Genomic DNA, 15,621 nt, shown 5'->3' on the forward strand with positions numbered 1-15,621 from the left:
GTTATTTAGTTAACATGTATGGAAAGAAAATTAGCAATAACTTTTATCAATTACAAACAAAACAACTACAATAATGTATAACCTTAACGAATATATCTAAGATGTTCCAATCAAACCAATCCCACAAAAAAACTTTAAACAAGTTCAACACATCAAATGTTCACATGATACTGAAATTGAGTCTTTGGTTGGAGAATTGAAAGCTCTCAGCCTTGTAAGTTCTAGAGGCCGTCTTGACATATCCAGAACAAGGCACAGTGAAAGTACCTGAGGCCCCCATTTAAGTCACTTAAGGAGCAGTAAAAGGACACCTCGTAGACAGCTCAGCAACAATGAGAAACACTGAAGCTTTAAAGAGCATCTTGGCACGTTTTTCCACATTAATTGAAGTTCACTGTTCAGCGTTCACTGAAGATCACTGTTGCAGTTCTAAAGCAATATTCTAAAAGAATTAAGAGTATATTGAAGGCTCATTAGATGAATATTGATTCCAATTTCTTGATTGTGCCCCATTATTGTCAGAAACCTTCAGAGAAATGACACGAACATTCATTTGATGTTAGGTCTCTGTGTTTTCTCTCACTTTTCACCAATTTACAGTGGACAATCGTAGGAAATTCCAGCAGAAGTTTCAAACATTGGAGTTTTAGTAGCCAGTGAGTCCAATAACATCAAAGTAGAAGTCAGATATGGAATTAAACAACAGTTCTACTTTGCAGCTCATGTGTAGAGAAACCTGATCTTGTATTCTGAAAGCTGCATCTGCTGTTCAGTATTGTGGACTGACGTATGAACATGTGAAATATTGGCCCCTCTGGCCTATTCTGCCATTCAGTAAGTTCATGGTTAATCTGATAGTGGCCTTAACTCTACTTGCCTGTCTACTCATTATACCCTTTGACTCCCTTGTGAATCAAAAAATTATTTAACTCAGCCTTAAAAAATTTCAGTGATTCTGCCTCGACTGCTCTCTGGTGAGAAAAATGAATTCCTTATCTCCATTTTAAATGGGAGACCCCCTTATTTTTAAACTGTGCCCTTTAGTTCTAATCTCACCCACAATTGGAAACATTGTTACAGCATCCACCCTGTCAAGTCACCTCAGGATCTCAAATGTTTTAATAAGATTACCTCTCATTCTTCCAAACTCTAACATTCAGGCCCAACCTATCCAACATTTCCTCACAGGGAAACCCCCTTATCCCAGGAATCAGTCCAGTGAATCTTCTCTGAACTGCTTCAATGCAATTATTTTATTCTTTACATGGATGTGGGCATCACTGGCTAAGCCAGCATTTTAACTTCCCATCCCTAATTGCTCTTGAGAAGTTGGTGGTGAGCCACCTTCTTGAACCACTGTGATCCATGTGGTGCAGGGACAGCTACAGTGGTGTTAGGGAGCAAGTTCTACAATTTTGACCCAGAGACAGGGAAGGAACAGCTATATAGTTCCAAGTCAAGATGATGAGCGGCAATTATGTCTTATATAAGGAGATCAAAAGTGAACACAGTACTCAAGATGCGGACTCATCAGTACCCCATATGACTATAGCAAAACATACCTACCTTTATACCCTATTCCCTTTGCAATAAACAACATTCCATTAGCCTTCCAAACCATGTTTTGTACCCGTGTGCTAAGTTATTGTGATTCAGATATCAGGACATACAAATCCCACTACAACTTCTGCAATCTTTCTCCATTTAAATAATATACTGTTATTTAAAATACGTGTGTCAGTAAAAGGAGGTTGATAGATATAAGCCTGAATTTTACACTCAGGACATGCCCAAAATAGGTGCAGGTGCCCAAGGTCATGTTGCCAATTAATGACCACCTCAATGTGATCTGTGAAAGCCTGAGCGCTGCTGGGGAGAGTGGGAAGAAGGTGAGCACCGAGAAAAGGAATGTGCGGACTCGTGTTTTCAATGTGCAATGAACAGTTGCTGCAGAGCTGTCTGAGGAAGCTGTGGACCAGTAGAAAATAAATATCAGTAGAAAAACTGTGCCATAAGTGTCTAGGCAGCACGGTCAAACACAGACTTGTCTCCAGATGTATTTATTAATTTTACTTGAGCTCTGATCTGTCATCCCAACTGTATTGGAGTTTGCCAATTGGCCTGCCCTGCCAACCAAAAAGGCAATGGGCAATACGAAATCCCAGTTAATTGCTGTTTAGTTCAGTTAAATTGGCTTCTTGATCATAAATGGGCCACTTCCGACACGTGTTCACCAATCAAAGTATTATGTGAGGGTGTGATGGCATTGGGACACACACTCAAAGTCTTCTTGCGTGGTTTTACATTCTTCTGGGTCAGGCACACTCCTGCACTTTATATGTAAAATTCAGACTACAGTATTCTCTCATCAAACATGCATAAAAGCGATTACAGTTTTTAAATTTCGTGTTATCTCAGCATTAAAAAGTAAAACTGGTGTATTCCCAATGTGTTCAGATTTCACTGTGGGGTTCTCCTGGAATTATTTGCTTTACATCCTTGAATGACTTTAGTAGAAATCACAGCAGTTGACTCCTGTTAAAGCTTCATGAAGACCCTAAACCCTAACATAATAGCTGCAATGTGAATGGAAGACTTCACAAAGCAATTGGGCTTTAGGAACTTCAGTTCCACTTAATAGAATGAATTAGCTTGGATTGGGGAGGTGCCTGCATACCATTGTAATGAAAAGGTGCTCGGCAGCGCTAAGTTAATGTAGGACTGGAGAATAGTACCGCCCACAATGTACAATGTGTAGAGTGAAATGGTAATAAACTCATTGAACATTCTGGAAGCAGCCTGCACAGAGAGACCACTATGCATGACAATATCTGGGATCTGTAGATTAATGATAAATCATTTGTATTTAAACATACAAGTCTCCAAGATCTCATAATTGAGACACCAAGTGAACCCACCACACAAAACAGAGCTCACAAATGACACTGTAATACACAGGCCTAATACATCCTTGAAGGTGTTGGCAGACCATATTACATGTGCAAAAGACCCCATTCTTTGTATTTCAGAGCGGCACACTAGCAAGGTTGTGCCAGGTGGGATTTCCACTCCGCTGCTGTTATACCAGCAAAGTTGGCCTCAGGATCCAAAGACTTGTGTCCTTGTGACCTACACCAGGATTTTACAACCACACTCCCCCACTCCCCTCCCCAGTTAATTTCTGCGATGCTGCCATTGTCTGGTGGCAGATTTCTGGTCCCATTGTTTGCATCCTCTTCCACCAGGCAACCATGACAAGGGTTTGCCAATGGTGGGGTTCTGCTGGTGGGAATGGCTAGAAAATCCCATCCCTAGATTTTTTGTTTCCGCAGTCAATAACTGATCATTCTAACCCTTCATTTGATAGGCAAGAACTGCGGATTGAACTGCATAGTAACAGAAACTCCAAGCTCTGATCTCCATTTTTGTTCAAGCTTTTCTATGTTTCCAGACAAAGAAGAAAACAATTATGTTAAGATGAATGAAGAAACGGTCAATAATGATAAAAGTCCAGTGGTCAATGAGAAGCAAAATAACTGTGAGACTGAAACAAACCACAGCCCAGGTAAGCACCATGGATTATTATAAGTAGTATTCTGAAGAATAATACTTGATATTTGGCCATTTATGATTTGTTTAATTTTATTTTTGTTGATATAATGGAACCACATTGAACATTCAAGGCCATTTCTGAAAATGAAGCATAGTTTCTCACCAGTTCTGCATGTGGGAATGATTATTTCCTTCCGAGGTCCAATTTCACCACTTCCTGGGATATCTGCTGATGTTACGACAGATGACCAGGAGAACCCACATTAAAATTTTAGCCCAATATCTATTGGATGGAAACAATTTATAATTGAAATTTGATGACCTGACTGAAGACACAGTGCTTGTTGACAATGATAGGTGAGGAAGTAAGTTGTGAGAGGGCAGAAAGAGATATCTATAGGTTAATTGGATGGGTATTAATTTTGTAGGTTGAGTATAATTTGGGAAAATGTTGGGTTATCCTCTTTGCTGGGAAGAATAGAAAAGTATGAATCACCAAAGCTTAGCATGCAGGTACAGCAAGTAATTAGGAAAGCAAGCGGATGTTGGGGGGAGTGGGGGGTAGAGTGCAAAAATAGGGAAGTCTCATCTGAAGTATACAGGACATTAGTGAGACCACACTGAGAGTATTGTATTGCGTTTTGGTTTTGGTCTCCCTATTTAAGAGTAAGTATAGTTCAGAGAAGGTTCACTACATTGATTCCTGGGCTGAAGTGGTTGTGTTATGGAGAAAGCTTGAGCAGCTTGGGCCTATAGTCATCAGAGATTAGAAGAATGAGAGGCGATCTCAATGAAACATATAGAATTCTGAGAGGGCTTGACAGGATAGGTGCTGGAAGGGTCTTTCCTTCATGGGGAGTCTGGAACTAAGGGATGTAGTTTCAAAAAAAGATGTCACCCAGCTAAGATTGAGATAAGGAGGAATTACTTTGTGATCATTAATCTTTGGAATTCTTCATTCCAGAAAGCAATGGAGGCTGGGTTATTGAATGTATTCAAAGGTGATAGATTTTTGATCTACATGGGAGTTAAGAATTAAAGATATGGTAGACAGCAGTGTGGAACATTAGAATGAGCCATGATCTTATAGAATGCTGGAATAGGTTCGAGGGGCCGAATAGAAACCAGATGCAATGAGGACCAATTTCTCCATGCTGCATGAATGTCCTTTACACTACTCGGCATTAATGTTTATCCATTCATTTTAAAATTCCACCCACAATTAAAAGAAGATGGAATTAAATCATCTACAGATATGTGATAAATGCTCATGGTCATTAAATACATAATTGTAATTTTTTTGGATTTGGCTCAATGTGATTATCTCTAGCTATTTAAGTAATGGATATGTGTTTGAACCTCTGGTTGTCAATTGTGGCGTATTGTTCCAATGATCAAATGTGGTGGAACAGACTTTACTCTGGGATCAGTCCAGCTTCTCCATAACCCAATTCATGGCCCTGCAAAAGAGTGGGAAACCACCGTCTGGATTCAGGAAACTTTTGAAAAGTAATATCAAAGGGTCTTGCTCAAGTCCCAATTCCCTTTCCATTGCCAAACTATGCCTTTCACCACCTCCTCAGATACTCCATACACTCCCCACCCTTTCAGGCATAATGAGGCTTAGCTGAGAGCCCAGATTTTCATAAAAGGAGAGTGCAGAGAATGATTATTAGGCATTATTGATGGCTTTTTGATGTTATAAATTATTTTCATTCTATGGCCTCTTTTGTCCACGGCTATATGTTCACTTGCACAAGATAAAGAACATTGATGAAAAAAGAGACACGTCAAAATTTTTCATCTTGCACTCATCGGGTTATTTTGCAAGAATACCAATATAAGAGGAAAACAACATAAAGGGAAAACAACAATTTATATCGTATGAGAAGTATTTATTGGTTGGCAGGTGGCTCTGATTGGTAGAGGACATGCCGTGGAGAATGCATCAGTCTATTTTTTCAATACTCAAATTGTGTACTATCAAAAAACTACAAGACAGAGAAATGCAAGTGTTTCTAGTACCTTTATTGATTTTTTTAATTGTCTGGTTGACTAACACTTTTGTAGCGATATAGAAACAGCAGTTTTTTTAAAGAAAATTATGCATGGGTGGTTTTTTAAAATGATTTTTGAACATGCCAGTGTTACTTTAGAGTTAATAGGTCAGAAGGCCATTATAAGGCTATTTGTAATTCCTCAGATCCTGAAGCAGTCCATGTCCAAATGTAGGAATACCTGGACAATATCCAGGCTTGGACTGTCATGTGGCAAGCAGAAATTGGACCACAGAAGTGCCAAACAACAACCGTCTCCCACAACAGATAATTTAACCATTACCTCTTGTCATTCAAATGTTACTATTACTGAACCCCCCACTATCAATGTCTTGGAGGTTACCATTGACCAGGAACTGAACAGAGCTGAGCTAACCACAAACACACTGTGGCTACAACAGCAGTGATGTGATATGCAGGTGTTGGATTGGGGTAAGCAGCAGATCAGAAGCTGAAAATGCTGCAGAGAGTAACTCACCTCCTGATTACCAAAAAGCTGTCCTCAATTTACAAGGCACAAGTCAGATGTGTGATGGAATACTCTTCACTTGCTTGAGTGAATGCAAGTCCAGTGACGCTCAAGAAACTCAACACTATCCAGGTCAAGCAGCCTGCTTGATTGCTACTCCTTCTACAAAACATATAATCTCTCCACCATTGAGGTACAGTGGCAGCCATGCGGACTATCTATGAGGTGCACTGCAGGAACACACCATGGTTGCTTTCTTCCAAACCCATGACTGCTACATCTAGAAGGACAAGGGCATCATTTTCATGGGAACACCACCACTTGGAAGTTCGTCTCCAAGCCGCTCATCATCCTGATTTGGAAATCTATTGTCATTCTTTCACTATCGCTGGATCAAAATCCTGGAACTCCTGCCCTAACAGCACTCTGTGTGTACCTACACCTCAGGGACTGCAGTGGTTCAAGAAAGCAGCTCATCACCACCTTCTCAAGAGTAATTAGGAAAGAAATGCTAGCCTAGCTCGCCACATCTCTTGAATAAATAACAAAAACTGATCCTGTACAGAGTATACAATGGGTGAATGGACGTGGAAATGCCATGAGTTGGCATGAAAAATATGAGGGGCTATGCGGGGTGAGTGGTGGGCATGAATTGGCAAGGAGGGTATGAGGGGCAAGTAGAGGTGGGTCGAGTTAAGAATCAGCATGGAAATGGCATGGGGAGTGTGAGGGTTACAGGTCCTAAAATGGAATTCAATTGGGTGTGAGGGTTAGATAACCTAAAATGGGAAAAAAAAGCAGCTGTTAAGAAGTCAATGTTTCCAGAGAATCAAGGTAGGCCTTTTAACCAGCTACGTTGGAGCCATTCTCACATTAAACTCCAAATCCTTTCTGCACGATCTCTAATGCCTTTACAAAATGTGGTGCCCAGAAGTGGATATAATATTCCAATTGAATCTGAAGCAGTGTTTTATACAGCTTTAACATAACAAAAAGCACAGAGTTGGGATAAATGGGTATTTTTCTGGTTGGCAAGATGTAACTAGTGAAGTGCCGCAGGTTCCGGTCCTCAAGCCCCAACTATTTACAATCTATATTAATGAATTGAACCAGAGATAGAAGGTACTATAGTCAAATTTGCAGATGACACTAAAATAAGTTAGATAGTCAGTGCAATAAAGAAATAAACAATTTACAAATGGACATGGATGTTGGGTGAGTGGGCCAAAATTTGGCAAATGGAGCTTAATGTGAATAATTGTGAGGTTATTCGTTTTTGTCGGAAAAATAGAGAGGCAACTTTTACCTCAATGGAAAGAGACTTTGGAGTGCTTTAATGCAGAGGGATCTGGGATCCTCGTGCATGAGTTGCAGAAAACTAGGATGCAGGCACAGCAGGTAATAAGGAAGGCAAATGGAATCTTATATTTTATCAACCGTTCTCTCAACCTGCGCTGCCCCTTCAATGGTTTACGCATGTTTACACCCAGGTCTCTGTGCCCCTATACCCACATGGAATTACACCATTTATTTTATATAGTCACTCTGCATCCTTCTGACCAAAATGAATCATTACACACATTTCTCTACATTGAAGTTCATCTATCAATTATCTACTTGTTCCACCAACTTGTCTATTTCCTTGTGCAGTTCTATACTCTTCTCACAGTCCACGATACTCCCTAGTTTTGTATCATCTGCTAATTTTGACATTGTGGTCTGTACATCAAGGTATGGGTCATTAACATAAACGAAGAAGAGCAGGGATCATAACACTGATCCCTTAGGAACTTCTTCCAGCCTGGAAAAGAAACAGTTTCCATTACTCTATCTTTCCTGTCACTCAAGCAATTTGTCATCCATGTTGCTACTTTCTCTTTTATTCCATGAGTTATACTTTACTTACAAGTCTGTTGTATCATACTTTATCAAATGTCTTTTGGAAGTCCATGTACACCATATCAGCAGCATTACCCTCATCATCTTCTCTGTTACCTCATTAAAAAAACTCAAGCAAGTTAGTTAAGCATAATCTGCCCTCAACAAACCCATGCTGGCTTTCCTTAATTAATCAGCATTTGCCCAAATGACCATTGATTTTGTCCCAAATTACAATTTTTAGAAGCTTTGCCACTGCTGAGGTTAAATGACTAATCTGGTAGTTGCCAATTTATCTCTACATGCTTTTTTGAACAAAGGATCATTTGCAATTCTGCAGTTCTCTGGCACCATCTCTGAGTATGAAGAATAGTACAGCACAGAAACAGGCTCTGTGGCCCACCAAGTCTGTGCCGACACAGATGCCTCTCCAATATTTTCTTGCCTCTACGTGATCCATATCTCTTTATTCCCTACCTATTCATATATCTGACGGCTCCGGATCGGGTTAGCTACATGGACCCCTGCTCACTATGGGAAGGTCTGCAAGACATAACAGGCCAAAGATGAAGGCATGTAAAATTGCCAGCATCAACGCACCCCTCCCTGATGAGCTCAATGCATTCTATGCCTGTTTTGAGCAAGAGGTCAGCGAGAGTATGCCCTTCACCCTGGAAGCTCGGATGAACCTACATCCAAGGTCACCATTGCAGATGTCAGAGCAGCCTTTTTGAAGGTCAACCCATGGAAAGTGACTGGCCCAGAGAAAATACCTGGACAAACACCCAGATCCTGCGCGGGCCAGCTGGTGGGGTTATCTGCAGGCATCTTTAGCCTCTCTTTATAACAATCTGAGGTCCCTATCTGTTTCAAGAAGATGACCATCATCCCAGTACCAAAGAAATGCCAAGCAGCGTGTCTTAATAACTATTATCCGGTGGCTCTGTCATCCATCATTATGAAATGCTTTGAAATGTTAGTCATGACATGAATCAATTCCAGCCTCCCAGATTGGCTATATTCACTACAGTTCGCTTACCGCTGCAACAGGTCCACAGCAGATGCCATCTCCCTGGCCTTGCACTCAACCCTGGAACATCTAGATAACAAACACACCTATGTCAGACTCCTATTTATTGACTACAGCTCAGCCTTCAACTCCATTATTCCTATGAAATTTATCTCCACACTCTGTGGCCTGGGACTGGGCTCCCCACTCTGCGACTGGATCCTGAACTTCCTGACCCACAGACCACAATCAGTGAGAATAGGCAACAACGTGTCCTCCACGATCATCCTTAACACTGGTGTTCCACAAGGCTGTGCTCTCAGCCCCTTATTAAACTCCTTATACACCAAATTCCCCTCCAATTCGATTTTCTGATGACATCACCGTAGTTGGTCAGATCTCAAACAATGGCAAGACGGAGTACAGGAAAGAGATAGGGAACCTGGTGAACTGTGCAGTGACAATAATCTCTCCCTCGATGTTAGCAAAATGAAGGAGATAGTCATCGACTTCAGGAAGTGTAATGGAGGATATGCCTCTGTTATTGGACAACAAATTTTATGAAATTGGGCACACAAAATGGAAGCAAACTAAAGTTACCCTCAGACCCTCTCCACTAAAAATCACAAAGTAACAGACACCAATCAGTAGGCAAGAGCGTGCTTTTCGAATGCAAGTGAGGGCCAGCACATAAGGGAAGCTGGACAGGATGGCATCTACAGGAACTAAATCCCCACCCCATCAAAATCAGCACCTTTAAAACAGCCAAACAACCCATGAAGACACCAAAAATTAGCATAGTTAAGGAAACATTCCTGGCCCCTCAAAACCTCTTTTGAGATCAGTGACACGCCTATGGTTCAAACCCCGGAGATTCTAGACTATTAAATAACCAATCAGACAAAACAATTAACTCACACCTAAAACAATTTCCTCAACACTTGGAAACATCGAGACAGGATGGCTAAGGTCAAATACTGTAAATAAAGTATTAGCATTTGAATCGCATACAACACCGAAGTTCAGGTATAACTATAGCCTGCAGTGAGGGACGGGCAGAGCGCTTTCGGGACAGTCTGATTGTATGTCCTGACTGCGCTTCTCCGTCGACGTAAAGAAAATAAAGCTGTGCCGTTATTGAACTTCACCCTGAGTCCGTAGTGGTTGTTTCGCCCACTCACGCAAACACCTCTGTCTACATCAATTGGGACAAAGTAGAAATGGATGAGACCTTCAAGATTTTAGGTGTCCAAATCATCAACAACCTGTCCTGGTCCCCCATGCTAACACTATAGTTAAGAAAGCCCACTAATGCCTCTACTTTCTTAGAAGACTAAGGAAATTTGGCATGTCAACTACGACTCTCACCAACTTTTATAGGTGCACTGTAGAAAACATTTTTTCTGGTTCTATCACCGCTTGGTATGACTCCTGCTCTGTCCAAGACCGCAAGAAAGTACAAAGTGTTGTGAACAAAGTCCAATCCAACATTCAAACCAGCCTGTCACCCACTGACACTGTCTACACTTCCTGCTGCCTTGGAAAAGCAGCCAGCTTAATTAAGGACCCCACACACCCTTGACATATTTTCTTCCACCTTCTTCCGTTGGGAAACAGATACAAATGTCTGTAGACACGTACCAACTGACTCAAGAACAGCTTTTTCCCCTGTTGCCATCAGACTTTTGAATGGACCTATCTTGCATTAAGCTTATCTTTCTCTACACCCTAACTATGACTGTAATACTACATTCTGCGCCCTCTCCTCTCCTTCTCTATGAATGTTATGCTTTGTCTTTATACCACACAACAAACAATACTTTCCACTATATACTAATTCATGTGATAATGATAAATCAAATCAAATCTATCCGGATGCCCCTCGAACATTGTTTTAGAATCTTCCATCATCTCTTCTGGCAGCACTTTCCAAGCATAGACCACCTTCTGTGTGAAAAACTTGCTCTTTGCATCTCTTTTAAACTTTCAACCTATGCTCCCAGAGTAATTGACTCTTTGATCCTGGAAAAAAGACTCTGACTGTCCACTCTATTAAAGCTTGTCATAATCTTGTAAACTTCTATCAGATCCCCCTCATCCTCCGATGCTCCGAAAGCAATCTGAGTTTGTTCAACCTCTTTTCATAGTCCATATCCTCCAAACCAGGCAACATCCTGGTAAATCTCTTTTGCACCCTTTCCAATGCAGCAACATCGATAGTGTGGTGATCAGAATTGTACACAATACTCCAAATGCGGCCTGAACAAAGTCTTATAGGGCTGCCACATGATTTTCCAATTCCTAAACTCAACACTCCAACCGATCAAGGCCAGCATGCCATTCATCTTTTTGACCACCTTGTCCACCTTAGTTGCCAACTTTAGATAACTGTGGATCTGCATGCCTAGATCCCTCTATATGTTAATATTTCTAAGGGCTCCACCATTTACTGCATACTTTCCTTCTGCAGGAGATCTTCCAAATCACATCATCTCATACTTTTCCGGGTTAAATTCCATCTGCCACCTTTGAGCCCGGGACTCCAGCTGATTTATATCCTGCTGTATCCTCTGACAATCCTCCTCAGTATCTGCCACTCACCCAATTTTTGTAACACCTGCAAATTTACTAATCAGACCACCTACTTTTTCCTCCAAATCATGTATATATATTACAAATAAAGAGGCCCCACCACTGATCCTTGTGGAATACCGCTTGTCACAGACCTGCAGGGGTCAATGGGTGCTATTCGGATTGGCGGTTGGTGACTAGTGGGGTGCCCCAGGGGTCGGTGCTGGGGCCTCAGCTATTTACCATTTATATAGATGATCTGGAGGAGGGAACCGAGTGTAGGGTGTCGAAATTTGCTGATGACACCAAGATTGGGGGAAAGGCAAATTGTGCGGAGGGTGTGGAGAGTCTGCAGAAGGATCTAGATAGGCTGGGCGAATGGGCCAGGAAATGGCAAATGGAATTTAATGTTGGCAAGTGTGAGGTGGTCCACTTTGGTAGGAAGAATGGTAGGAAGGACTATTACTTACGTGGCGAAAAACTGCAGCAGGCGACGGTGCAGAGGGACCTCGGGGTCCTTGTGCATGAGTCGCAAAAACCCAGCCTGCAGGTGCAGCAGGTGGTCAGGAAGGCGAATGGGATGCTGGCCTTCATAGCGAGGGGGATTGAATATAAAAGTAGGGAGGTCTTGCTGCAGCTGTATAGGGCATTGGTGAGGCCGCAGCTGGAGTACTGTGTGCAGTTTTGGGCGCCGCACCTGCGCAAGGATATTTTGGCCTTGGAGGGAGTGCAGAGGAGGTTTACTCGGCTGATACCGGAGTTGAGGGGGTTGAGCTATGAGGAGAGGCTGAATAAACTAGGCTTGTACTCGTTAGAGTTTAGAAGAATGAGGGGAGATCTCATTGAGACGTATAAGATGATGAATGGGATGGATAGGATAGAGGTGGAAAGACTCTTCCCGCTCAAAAAAGACAGTAGGACTAGGGGGCACAGCCTCAAGATAAAGGGGGGGCGGTTCAGAACGGAGTTGAGGAGGAACTTCTTCACTCAAAGGGTGGTGAATCTCTGGAATTCTCTGCCCGTTGAAGTGGTGGAGGCTGCCTCGCTAAATATTTTTAAGAAGCGGGTTGATGGGTTTTTGATAAGAGAGGGGATTAAGGGTTATGGGGAGAGGGCGGGAAAGTGGAACTGAGCCACGACAGATCAGCCATGATCTTATTGAATGGCGGGGCAGGCTCGAAGGGCCAGATGGCCTACTCCTGCTCCTATTTCTTATGTTCTTATGTTCTTAAAGTAGCTTTTCATTGCTGTTCTCTGCTTTCTATGCACAATAAGAAGTCTGACGACACCAGGATAAAGTCCAACCGATTTATTTGATAATAAACTATGTTCTATGTTCTATGTTCTAAACTCAAAAGCTTTCGAGGTTTCCCTCTTTGTCAGGTAAATGAAGAGTTCTGGTCTCAGACAGAGCATATAAAGCACAGACAGATTACAGATTACTGATTAGAATGCGAATTCAAGTCTTGAATAACAGGGTAGGTGTAAAGATTCGCATTCTAAGCAGTACTGAGTGTGGCAAAATTACTTCCAGGGAGTTATAGATTTGTTTGCTTTACTTTTCCCCCTCATGGGGAAAACCTCTGCTCAAATCTCTTCTTCAAAGGCAGCCTGTTGTTCATTTACAGTCCTGCAAGCCGATCTTTGATTTCAACTTATCTGGGTCAGATTCACTGAAGTTGGCTTAATTATTCTTACTCTGGATTGTTCCTTGTCCATTTCCATAGCTAACCTAAATCTTATGATAGAATGATCACAGTTGCATAAATCATTCATAGTGACACTTCGATCTACTTGGCCCATCTCATTCCCAAGAACCAGGGCCTAAATTTCACGTTACTGAGGATCTGGCTCCTGTCATCCTGAGAGTCAATAGGGAATGTATCCCTGCTCACTCCAATAGGCCCACTGCCATTTCATTGGTATAATGATTGGTACAAGCAGGACTCCCTTTCGTACTTAGATGTAAGTCTTGCCTTGGAGAGCTGTCCAGCCCATCCTGGCTAGAAGAGGTACTGCAGCGCTTCTGTAAAGTACCAGGGGTCCTGCAGGTGGGAGAACAAGTACTGAGGACTAGACCAAGGTGGGAGGAAGGGCTGGAGCTTCCACCCGTCCTCCTCTTTATCCAAGATCGAGGATGAGAACTTTTTCAGTTTCCCACCCTTGCTCATCAGGCACCCGCCAACCTAAAAATTGAGGCTAGACAGAGGAAGACCTTGAATGGCAACCCCATCATAAAATCGCTTTGGGGTGGGGGCAGGCAGGATCCAAGGGGGAATCCTCTCCATCCAACTTTATACTACCACCCTGTCTCAAAACTTACCAGAGAATAGTGGAAAATCAGGGCCGGGTCTGGCAGTACCTTTTTTTTCACTGGACTTAAAAACTTACTGCTGAAGAAAATTCTTCTGAGAATACTCTATGAACTTTCAGCCCTCTACTATTACATCCCACTCTAAACTTGGATAATTAATGTCCCCCATTATAACTGTGGTATAATTATTGCACCTCTGTAATTTTCTTAAATTTGAAATTAACTTCAGTTCAGCAATAACAATTGAACAGACGCTTTAGAAAGCACCTTTCCTACATAAGCATACCACACGAACAGCTCAAGAGGCACTGTAACACCAAGCTATGATTGATTAAATATGGGGAGATAAAACCACAAGTGTTGAAATAAACACAAAAATTATTGGAAATTTGCACCAGGTGAGTCAGCATCCAAACGAGAAAAATAGCTATAATTTGGGAGTTTATCTTTTATCAGAGTTTAAAGTGTTTGCGATAGAGAAAGAGCAGCATTTTCACTGACACGTTTGACCGACAGCTCCAGAATACTTTTTTCACTATTTAGGTCATTCTCTCTGCTTTTTTTTGTGACCCAATTTTTTTTATGTTTAAAATGTGACTGTTCTTTTAGATAGACTAAGTTCTAAAGGCCGGCTAAGGTCACGTCTCAACCACTTTACTTAGAAATTTAAACTTGCAAGCATGCCTTCCAGCTGAACCACTGCAAGGCCTAATTGTATATTCCTACCCTGCTCCCATATCCCTGTGTCACCCTGTAGTCTGTAGCATCCTGTAGTTAAAAGTTGATCTCAGTTGAGCTTTAAAAATTAACATTGATGGTGCTTTCTACAGCCTTACAACTTTGTAAAAATGTTACTTCTGCCCTCCATCCAAAATGTCTTATGTTTATTGCTATGTACATTGTTGTTCGTCCATCGCCATCGATGAGGACCTCAACACCATTAGTCATTTGGAGGCTGGTTGTGATGTGTCTGAAGATGACTGATCAGGCCAATTCGGGCATGGAATGTCCTGGCACATATTGGACAGACTTGTGTAGACACTGTAGTTGTTGTGCTGGTGGCTCTGGACTTGTGCAGCTCGCGCTTAAGTTGTTCTTCAGCAATAAACCTTGCTTCATGAGCTTGACAGCCCTTGTGGATGAGGCAGCGTCAGGTGCCAGCGTTTTGTGCCAGCGTTTCCCAGGTGGTCGTGTCAATGTCAAGCGACTTCAGGGAGGCCTTGAGTGTGTCTTTGAAATGTTTCTTCTGCCCTCCATGCAAGCGTCTTCCAGCAGAGAGTTATGTTACGTACATAGGAACACATGAAATGCGAACAGAATTCGGGAGACACAGATGTGGGCAGAGATTGCTGTGTGGATCCCGGCAATGTCATGTAAAGATATGTAAACTCATGCCAATGAGCAGCCCTCTGACTTTCAACGGGCTCCCGGCGGTGCCATTTTTTTCCGGCTGGGAGATGCGCACGGCTCGTATAAGCTGGCGGGGAACCCGTGGAAATGGCCGACACATGCATCTCCTGGCTCGAACTGCCAGAAAAGTTGCAGGTCGCAATGAGAGAATGCTAAGACAGAATCTGCATTGAAACTTTTGAAGGGAATCAAAAAGGTAAAGATAATTTGAAGATTGATCTCGACATAAAGTGACAGTACTTATGCAATGAGTTATTTAAATGCTATTCCTGAGCCATCCTGACTGACCTCCCATCTCGCATTCTCCATGAATATCAGATTATGCAAAACCCTATTGCTATTACCTAACTCTATCAGTTAC

At 42.1% G+C, this 15,621-nt stretch overlaps 1 protein-coding gene across 1 annotated transcript in view; it reads left to right on the top strand.

Annotated features, from left to right (window-relative positions):
- Positions 1–15,621, top strand: part of LOC145350378 (uncharacterized) — a 214,457-nt gene that overhangs the window by 80,706 nt on the left and 118,130 nt on the right. Inside the window, exon 5 of the mRNA XM_080199654.1 lies at positions 3,452–3,565. Coding sequence (XP_080055780.1) covers positions 3,452–3,565 — 114 coding nt within the window. The remainder of the gene's footprint in view (positions 1–3,451; positions 3,566–15,621) is intronic.

The sequence above is a fragment of the Carcharhinus amblyrhynchos genome, chromosome 1 (genome assembly GCF_965287045.1).
Source record: "Carcharhinus amblyrhynchos chromosome 1, sCarAmb.v2.hapA, whole genome shotgun sequence".
NCBI lineage: Eukaryota > Metazoa > Chordata > Chondrichthyes > Carcharhiniformes > Carcharhinidae > Carcharhinus > Carcharhinus amblyrhynchos.